At 52.9% G+C, this 9,773-nt stretch overlaps 2 protein-coding genes across 2 annotated transcripts; both read left to right on the top strand.

Moving 5' to 3' along the window:
- The first annotated feature begins 3,586 nt into the window (after nucleotides 1-3,586).
- On the top strand, nucleotides 3,587-6,734 carry ATP6V1F (ATPase H+ transporting V1 subunit F). The gene is made up of 2 exons (XM_047095983.1): nucleotides 3,587-3,802; nucleotides 6,262-6,734. The coding sequence occupies exons 1-2, from the start codon at nucleotides 3,645-3,647 to the stop codon at nucleotides 6,461-6,463; spliced, it is 360 nt and encodes a 119-aa protein (XP_046951939.1). The 5' UTR covers nucleotides 3,587-3,644; the 3' UTR covers nucleotides 6,464-6,734.
- A 101-nt stretch (nucleotides 6,735-6,835) lies between these two features.
- ATP6V1FNB (ATP6V1F neighbor) lies at nucleotides 6,836-9,390 on the top strand. The gene is made up of 2 exons (XM_047095982.1): nucleotides 6,836-7,716; nucleotides 9,281-9,390. The coding sequence occupies exons 1-2, from the start codon at nucleotides 7,149-7,151 to the stop codon at nucleotides 9,388-9,390; spliced, it is 678 nt and encodes a 225-aa protein (XP_046951938.1). The 5' UTR covers nucleotides 6,836-7,148.
- The last annotated feature ends 383 nt before the right edge of the window (nucleotides 9,391-9,773 follow it).

Here is a 9,773-nt window from a genome sequence, read left to right on the forward strand (position 1 = left end):
TCCACCAGCTTATCTGTTCTCCCCCACCTGCAAACCTCTGAACTAGTCTCCCTGGCCCTCGGGCCGCTGACAAGTCTTGAGGGCCCCTGCCTCTTCCCTTAGCCTCCTCTCTGACCCACCAGCCTCTTCTCATAGCCTCCCCGGCCACCAGCTTCTCACCTGGTCTCCCAGGCCCACAGCCTCCTCCCTTAGCCTCCCTGGCCCACCAGCCTCTTAGTCTCCCTAACTGCCAGCCCCCTCACAAGTACCTTATTTGTAACTAGCCTTCTTGGCCCATCAGCATAGTCACTATTCTCCCTGGCCTACCAGCATCTTCACTAGCCTCCCTGGCCTGCAAACCTCTGAACTAGTCTCCCTGACCCATCAGCCTCTTAACCAGTCTCCATGGCCCACTGGCCTTTTCACTAGTATCTGTCCTACCAGCTCTTAGACTAGACTTTTTGGCCCATCAGCATCTAAACTAGTCTCTCTATCCCACCAGCCTCTTCACTTACCCACCAGGCTCTTCTCTTGGCCTCCCTGGCTACCACCTCTGAACTAGCCTTCTGGGCTCGACAGCCTCTCCCCTTAGACTCTCTGCTCCGCCAGCCTCTAAACTTAACTTCCCTGATTCACTGGCCTCTTAACTGGCCCCCCAGGTCCACCAGATTCTTCACTTGTCTCCATGGCCAAGCAATCTGTTCATTTACCCTCCCTGGCCCACCAGCCCCTTAACTAGTCTCCCTGTTCCACCAGTGCTTAACTAGTTTCCCTGGCCCATCAGCCTTTTACTAGCTTCCCTGGCCTGAAAGTCACTTCACTTGGTCTCTCTGGTCACCAACCTCTGAACTAGTCTTCCTGGCCCTACAGCCTTGTCACTTAGCCTTCCTGGCCCACTAATCTCCCTGGACCACTAGCCTCTTAACTAGTCTCACTGGCCTGCCAGCCCCTCCCCTTAGCCATCCCGGCCCACCCTGCACACTGCAGCCTGAGAGGCTCACATTATAGGAATCTGCCCCTCTCTGGCTTGAGGCCAGTCCACAGCTCCCTCCTGTTCCGGGCTAACATCTACCCTTCTACCAAGGCCTTTAAGGCCTCCAGATTCACACACCAGCTTCCCCAACCTGTTCATGCAAGAAGTCCTGAGTCAGTGTGCCCTCTCTCCACCACACCCTCCGCTTCAAACTCTCACAGCTTCTAGCTTCCTGGGCACCCATGAGGCAGTCTGGGACAGTGCCTGGCAACACCCTTGCCTCTCCATTCTCCTCATCTTCCTGGCCCCCTCTCTGCCCCTCCTGGATCTGCCCCCCAGCTCCCAAACCATCTCAGGGGGACATCTATGCCTGTGTTATCACACTGATCTGTGACCTTGTGTCTACAGACCCTCCTCCCCACGAGCCTGGGCTCCCTGACCCTGGAAGGTCTAATACTGACAGGTGTGACAAATGAGTAACTCAGTAGCTAGAGCAGGGCAGAGAAGCATTTCACTCAATTGATCCCTCACCTCTAGACCTGTCCTGGACATTTCAGCACACAGTGGTGGCCCAGCTCTGAACTACCCTCCTCGCCTCTCTACTCGGTAGCCTATGTGCCTCCTTGCTCCTTTTCAAGTTTCTTCTTTCCTTTCCTCCTCCTTGCTCTGAATCCTGCCCCCTTAAGGCCCCTCCAGGGCCTCTTTATTTTTTTAAAATTTCTTTCTTTCGAGAGAGCAAGTGAACGAGCAGGCAGGAGGGGCAGAGAGAAAGGGGGAGAGAGAGAGAGAATCCTAAGCAGGCTCCGCACCACCAGTGCAGAGCCTGACATGGGGCTCTAACCCACGAACCGCTAGACCATGACTTGAGTGAGACACTTAACTGGCTGAGCCACCCAGGTGCCCCACCAGGGCCTCTCTTTATTGTATGTCTGACCTCCTCCTCGTGATATTTTTTTCACCCTCCCCTCCATCCTGCAGGGAGCTCCTTGAGAACAGAAATCATACTTTATCTCGCGTCCTCAGCCTCTTCAGGGCCACATGTGATAAACGCTGGTTGAATGATAAATGTACCCAGCTCCTCACTTCACCTGTTATAACCACTAAAGGCAGGATGCATTCTCTTAAGTACCCTGCCATCTGTGACCATTGTGGGCCAGTTCTGTGCCAGGCACTAAATCGGGTGGTTCTACACCCACCCTTCCTCATTCTCTGCCCTCCCTCCCCACTAACTCCAGATGTGAGCACTTTCCCAGATGGCCTGCTGGCCTCCTCAGCATCAGCTGCCTTCCACCTGTGTGTCTACAGACAGCCAGCTGCTCTTCCCCAAGCACAGTATGGCCCTGGGTGCTGAACATTTAAGGGCTCTACCTCACTTAATCCCAAAAGCCCTATCAGGTGGGCATACTATTATCTGAAGAACTCAAGGCCTTGAAAATTTTGCTGATAAACCCAAAAATCATGCCTCTACATAGTGGGGCCAAGATTCAAACCAGGTGTGCCCATATCCCAAGCCAATCATACAAATAACCACTAGATGAGACCATCTGGAGGTTTCAAGCACTCTAAACTCACAAACCACATGCTGAACACCAGGATGCCTGTTTGTTAAAATGGAGGAGGAAAGCTGGACCTTTCTCTTTCAGTCTGTATTTCACAGAGCTTACTCTCTCAGGAATGTTACTGCCATCCACCCAGTTGCAATGGCCAGAAAGCCAGGGGTCACCTGGGTCTCTCACTCCCCAAACACATCCAACCTGAAAACCAGTTTTGCTCATTCTGTCTCTAAATAAATATCTCTTGACTCCATCTCCACATTCCCATTATCACAGCCTGAGTTCTGGCCACCATTATCTCTTACCACAGTGGTATCCTCCTGCAGTCTTGCCTCTGCACACAGCACCGGAACAGCACTAGCTCTAGAACACCTGCCTCAGGACACCATCTTCCAGTGGCTTCAGGATAATTTGTCCTCAGGATAACTTCCAGATTCTTTAACTCTTCTTGAGGGCACTCGTGCTCTCTAGTCGCTAAGCCTTTGCATATGCTGTTCCTCTTACCTAGAACACTCTCTTGTCCTTATTTCTATCCCCTGCATCCTTCTGACGACCTTCTTTGAGCACCCTTCCCCCACCCCTCTGTGGGTTAGTTACGCCTTCAGTGGATGCTTCCATGTACTTCTCATATTTTAGCATTAACCAACCGCTTTGTAACTGCCTGTTCACTTGAAGCCCTACCTCCCTAGTCAGTGTCACCATTAACTTGTTCAATCTTTTATCTACTAAACAAATATGTACTGGTCGTTAACTGTGTGCCATAGTTAAAGACTTAACGTACACGGTTCAGGCTCGGACCTCACCCTCGAGAACAGAAACTACGTCTTTTCTTCTGAGGTCTCAGGGTCTAACAGCGCTAGGTTCAACAGGTTTACTGAACGAGCGATGGAACGCGCCTGCGTGAGTCCGTGGTGCCGCACGTCCTTCTGGGACTCGTAGTCCCCAGGTTCGGGCCTCTCTTTACGGCGCAGGCGTATTCAGATTGAGGCCGTGTTTCTATTAATACGCATGTCCCGGAGGCGGAGTGTTGAACTGCGCATGTCTAAAGGGTGGAGGTGCGATTGAAAAGGCGGCGCACTGCGGGGGTGGGGCTTCGGGGACTTCAGGCGGTCTCTACTGAGCTCTACCTGTCTGCGAGAATGGCGGGTAGGGGGAAGCTAATTGCGGTGATCGGAGACGAGGACACAGTTACTGGCTTCCTCCTGGGCGGCATAGGGGAGCTTAACAAGAACCGCCACCCTAATTTCCTGGTGGTGGAGAAGGATACAACCATCAATGAGATCGAAGACACTTTCCGGTACGGTAGCCCGTGAGGCCTGAATGGGTCCCTCTGCTTCGGGTCGGAGCGAGGGGAATAGGTGGGGGCAGCTCGGAGACCCGGCAGTCGGGGCCTGAGAGGGGCTTCCAGACCCTGCCCTCGAGGGTCAAGGAAGTCGGTCCGGCCGCCCTTCCGGGGAGGCCTCTGTGCCCCAAGTTCTCTTTCTGCACTCTGGGAGACCCGGGTTATGTCAGGTCCACGAGCTCATCCCTCATATGACTGTGTGTCAGGAAAGAAGGGGAACAGAGCTCGTGACAGGCGCCGCCCCACGGCCCAACCGGCCCCTGGGACCTGCCTCAGCTCTTTTGGGAGTTGACCTCTAAAGGAACCACACACTGAGCGAACACCTAGGCAGTGGGGTCGGGCTGTCTTGTATTTTCATGCCCTTCAGAGGCTCACAATCATCCTGTAAGGTAGGGGTTATTATTCCCACGTACAAGTGGGAAAACTAAAGCTCAGAGAGGTTAAGGCACATTCCAAAGTCACGCCATTTGGAAGAGAGGGAGTGGAGATTTGAACCCTAGGCCCAACTCTCCTAAGCCAGGTCCACACTCTTCAGTCTTGGAATTTCCCATTGTCCTGAGCATAGCCTGCAGAATATTAGGACTGTATCCTACTTTGTGCTAAGACCTTGCCTTTTTTTTTTTTTTAATCAAAAGAAGAAAAACTTCATGTGTGTATGGCATGATCAGTACAGAGAATGTAAGAATCTTTTCCCCTCCCCGACTTGCACTCTGTCTCTCTCTCTCTCTCTCTCTCTCTCAAAAATAAATGAAATTTTTTTAAAAAGGGGGGGTTTGTGCCTGGGTGGCTTAGTCAATTGAGCGCCCGACTTCGGCTCAGGTCATGATCTCCCGGTTCGTGTGTTCGAGCCCCACGTGGAATTCTGTGCTGACAGTTCAGAGTCTGGAGCCTGCTTCAGATTTTGTGTTTCCCTCGCTCTCTGCCCTTCCCCAACTTGTTTGTTCTCTCTCTCTCTCTCTCTCTCTCTCTCCCTCCCTCCCTCCCAAAAATAAATAAAATAAAAAAAAACTTTTTTTAAAGAATCTTTTTAAAAAGCCACCAGAATAAGTGAATTTAGCAAAAAGACCTTGCATTTGAAGTCCTCATTTCCCGCTCTGGGTCAAGAGTGATAGCTTCATAGTGTGGATGTGGGCATGTCCCTTAACTCAGGAGGTGTCCTGGTGACTTGAAACCAGGATGCCAGCCCCCTGTGCTTTCTCACCCCTTCTCTAAGGTCCCTGTTGCCAAGTCTTAGGAACAAACCACTCTCCCCTGTTTTCCCCTAAACAGTCCAGCCTTGAGCTGCTGGCTGAGACTGGATCCTGCTGCCTGGGGATGATAGGCCCTGAACTGGCCTGATCTCTAAGCATTCTGGTAAAGTGACCCAAGTTGTCATAGGAGAAGGACAGATTTTGCTCCAAGACCATTCCATGTTTCCATCCAAAGGGACCCAGAGATCAGTCATCAAGTCTAACTGGCCCTCGTGCCTGGCACAGAGCAAGTGCTCAGCAAAAATAGTTTTATATATAGATATATATTTTTTTAATGTTTATTTATTTTGAGAGAGAGGGAGCTCATGCCAGTGTGTGAGCAGGGGAGGGAGGGAGGGAGACAGAGAGAGAGAGAGAGAGAGAGAGAGAGAGAGAGAGAGGATCCCAAGCAGGCCCTGCAGTGTCAGCACAGAGCACAACACAGGGCTCCATCCCACAAACTGTGAGATCATGACCTGAACTGAAACCAACAATCGGTTGCTTAACTGACTAAGCTATCCAGGCGCTCCAGTCGTTTTTAATATATTAATGCCTGGGTGATTACAAGAAAGGAAGATCCCAGTGCTAGGTCCTCTCTGTGGGGAAAGGATGATTTTCCTCTTCCTATGTTGTATTCTTAGCTCATGCCAAACTTCAGCATAGACCTTAAGGCCTTTAGTGGTCTCATCAGCCCCTTTAAAGAAATTGTTTTCCTTTGAAAAGTTAAGGTATTCGTGTGGTTTGCAAATTAATATTTCAAAGGTATACATATTGAGAAGTATCACTCCTACCCCCATCTATTTCCACTTCCTTACCTCCCTTCTCCGCCCCTGGAAGTGCTTAATTCCTTATCTTCCTGCTTTTTTAAATGTACATACTGGGGACAGACATATATATTCTTATCCTCTCTCTTTTTCCCACAAACGCAGCGTACAGGTCACATCAGCCGGTGCCCTAATCTTCAGCACCAGCTCACTTGGGAGCCTTCCAAGCAGGGGAGGTGGAAGTTACCCCTGACAGCCAGGGCCCCTAGATTTTGAGTGAAGTTGGTTCTGGTTAGAATGGAGAGAGTTCGGTCTAGCAACCTTTGCCCTTGGCTTCTGCACTCGCTGGGTCAAGCACATTTGCCTCCGCCGCCCGGCCTCACCACCTCGGAGTGGGCTCCCTTCTCATTTCTCCCAACAGGCAGTTTCTAAACCGGGATGACATCGGCATTATCCTCATCAACCAGTACATCGCAGAGATGGTGCGGCACGCGCTCGACGCCCACCAGCGCTCCATCCCAGCCGTCCTGGAGATCCCGTCCAAGGAGCACCCCTATGATGCCGCCAAGGACTCCATCCTGCGCCGGGCCCGGGGCATGTTCACAGCCGAAGACCTGCGCTAGGGCCCTCCCTACAGCCAGGCAGCTCCTCCCCAGGCTTGCCCTCAGTCCTTCTGTGAGTTTTGAGCCTCTGATTTCCAATTCCCGTGCCCCTGCCCACTCCATTAAGAGGCTAGGTGAGGTGCTTCCAGGTTGCTGGGGCTCTGCCATTAAAGCCAAGGCTGGTTAGGGAACAGGAAGCCTGAGTGTCTTCTCTCCACCACCTCTTCCCTGTGCTGTTACACGGTGTCATTGTTGATGTTAAATTAAAGTAACGTTATTGTTTCTCTCCAAACTGAGGCTGGGTGCTAGAAAGGACACGCGTGGGATGAGGCTGTTGGGGAGATTCGACTGGCAGGGCTGGAAAAGCTTCTGCCAAAGATATAGGCATAGAAGAGTTGCACCAGGAAGATTGTCCCAGGAGGTCATAACTCAGGGATGGGTCCTCTGAATCAAGTGACCAGCTCTGGTGGGGAGGAGCGGGAGGAGGCTTGTGTCCAGGCCTCTGGCTCCCCCACTTCAGTCTCTATTGGGCTGGGAGGGAACCTGACCCCAAGGGGCTGGAAGCAGAAACACAGGAAACCTAAAGGCCTGTGATACGAGACTGAGCCCGGATCCCGCAAGAGGTTTGGAGATCGAGGCCTTTCTCCGGCGGGCCCTGGCCTGAGGCTGCCTGTGGATCAGGGTCTGCTTGTGGTCTGCTAAGGGCATGGCAAATAGAACCCTGGCCCTATGTGAGGTGAGGCCTGGTTGCCGGGTGACTGTCCGTGGCAGCCACCTGCTGTCCGAAGGACTCTGCCTCCTGTGTTCACCCCTCAGCTGCAGCCACCCTGCTACCTCTCCTGCCCTTGCTATCATGTCGCGGCAACTCAACATGGATACGCTGCGGCAGAACTTCTGGAAGGAGGAATATCTGAGGGAGAAGATGTTTCGCTGTGAATGGCACCGCAAGTACGGGTCGACGGTGAAGGCCAAGCAGAAGGCTAAGGCTGCAGCCCGCCTACCCCTCGCGCTGCCCACCCTGCACCCCAAAGCCCCACTCTCGCCCCCACCTGCCCCCAAAGCAGTGCCTTCCAAGACCCCCGGCCCTCCCCTGGAGACGCCCATTCAGTCCGAAATGTATCCGGTGCTGCCTGCCACACGGGCCCTGCTGTACGAAGGCATCTCCCACGACTTCCAGGGGCGCTACCGCTACCTCAACACCCGAAAACTGGACGTGCCAGAGATGCGCTACCTCTTCCCCATCACCACCAACTTCATATACGGCTGGCAGCTGGGTGAGCCCCAACCTCCCAGAGATTATTCACTTCACAAACACAGAGCTCCTGCCATGAGCCAGGCCATGCTGTCGGCCCTAGGCACACAAGACACACGGATGGGGGTGTCCATTCTCGCGGGGGGTCCAGGCCGTAAACATAAGACAAAGGAAACATCTGAGAAGGACAGGTTCCATGACGAGACTAGGGAGTGATGGGAGAGAGGGGCAGGGGGCATGAGACGTTTTAGATGGGTCTCGGAGGACCGACCTAAGGGCTGGAAGCTAAGTGACACAATGGAGGAACCCAAGTGGGAGAGGAAGCCGTGGAGAGCTTTAAGCAGGTGAATGGTACTGATAGGATACTAACTGTTCTGTAAGTAATGGCTTTTTCAGAGAAAGAATCCGCTCTGGCAGATGAGGTCTGCATCTATTTTGAGTTATCCTGGCAGGGAGGATAATGGCTTGGGCTAGGGTGATTAGCAGTAGAGCTGAGGTAGATTCAGGCTATGTTTTGGAGGAAGAATCCCTGAAGCCTACTGATGGATTGAATGACAGAAGGAGAAAGAAAGCCATGGCGAAGCGCAGGTGTTTGGCTCAAGCAGCTGGACAGGGAAGACAGAAGAGCAGGGCTGGAGGGGGTGTGAAGACAGATCAGCCCCGGCCATGCTGGAGGTGCCAATGCAGTGGCTGTGTACGGAAGTCCCCCCTCCGGAGTGCGGTCGGAGCTGAAGTGCACATTGGGGGGCAGCAGAATATAGGTGCTATTTAAAGCCTGAGGTGGGACAAGCTCATCCAGGGATCTCCAGATGCTGGAATCTGACAGGAGAGGCCAGGGGCACAGAGAAGGGTAGGGGAGACGGTTTTGGTGGGAAGGCTATCCATCTGGACTGAGTCTGCTTTTTCTGGGAGGCTTTTTCTCATCAGGGAAGAGAGTGGGGAGACAGCGGTGTAGTGGGAGATGAAGTTATGGCATGGGAAAGGGACTACACCGGGGAGTGTTGCGGGATTGCTGGGTGACGCCGCGTCCGTCCCTTTGCTATTTGTGGTCATGAATTTCAAGTGAGACTACAAAGTCATGGGTTTTTCTCCACAGGCTTGAATGCCATCCACAGGTAGATGGTTGGGATAAACACAGTTGACATTTTGCCTAAAAAATTCCCCCCACTTTCCCCAGGGTGCTAAAGGGAGAGGAAAGAGTTTTCCAATAAAAGCAGGAAGCAAGTCCCAGGGGAACAGGAGGTAGAAGGAAGCCCTGTCTCTCCCAGAGACGTTTAGCTCTGTCCCTATGATAAGCAGTGCTGGGTGTCCCACCACCCACTCTGCAGAGGACCCTGAGGTGGGGGAAATAATGGCACATGGCTGACTGGCTGGTTCTGCCCTCACTGCTGATCTGGGCACCCAGCCAGCTCCTTCCTTTGCCCACAGCTCCCATTCCTCAGAAGCACTTTTTATTCCTTCACAAAGGATACAAAGTGGATACAATACAGGCAGATTCCTAGGGCTAGGAAGGCAGGGCTCCCATGCTCTGGCCAAGTTCCCTTTCCCAGGACCCATCATTCCTGGCCTCTGACATTTTTTCCCAGGCCCCCCGGTGAAGCAAGAACTGGTCTCCTGTAAGATGTGCCGCATCGAATCATTCTTCCGAAAGAATGGGGCCTTCGCACTGCTTGACCCCCGGGACCTGGCTCTCTGACCTTGGCCGGGCAGTGGAGTTAGGGGAGGGAAGACGAAATAACACGCCTTCTAGTGGGACTGAGCTGCTGTGTGTGTTTCTGGCCCTCCCAGGCCCCGAGGCAGCGTTCGGGGCCTTTCTTGGAACTCCCTCTAACCTGCACTTGCTTTTTCTTTAATCATCATCTCTTTAATCATCCCTTTGAGGATTCAGCAATGACTAGATGGGGCTGCGAAGGGCGAGGGCTCCTCTCCTGGCAAAGGGTCCTCAGTGTGAGGCCACAGTAACTGCTGGAAGTTCTGGGTGTTCCTGAAAGAGGGTGGCCGGTTATTCCAGATGTCCGAGAAAGAGAACCATCTCGCTCGCTCTCCCTCTCGCTCTCCCTCTCTCTTCCTCTCGAGGAA

This window comes from Lynx rufus, unplaced genomic scaffold, assembly GCF_022079265.1.
Source record: "Lynx rufus isolate CCGP_SWC_20201006 ecotype Redwood Valley unplaced genomic scaffold, mLynRuf1.p SCAF_4, whole genome shotgun sequence".
NCBI lineage: Eukaryota > Metazoa > Chordata > Mammalia > Carnivora > Felidae > Lynx > Lynx rufus.

Coding starts and splice junctions, on each gene's coding strand:
- ATP6V1FNB (XM_047095982.1), top strand. CDS start 7,149: ATGGCAAATAGAACCCTGGCCCTATGTGAGGTGAGGCCTGGTTGCCGG. Junction 7,717..9,280: donor CATATACGGCTGGCAGCTGG/GTGAGCCCCAAC, acceptor ATTTTTTCCCAG/GCCCCCCGGTGAAGCAAGAA.
- ATP6V1F (XM_047095983.1), top strand. CDS start 3,645: ATGGCGGGTAGGGGGAAGCTAATTGCGGTGATCGGAGACGAGGACACA. Junction 3,803..6,261: donor GAGATCGAAGACACTTTCCG/GTACGGTAGCCC, acceptor TTCTCCCAACAG/GCAGTTTCTAAACCGGGATG.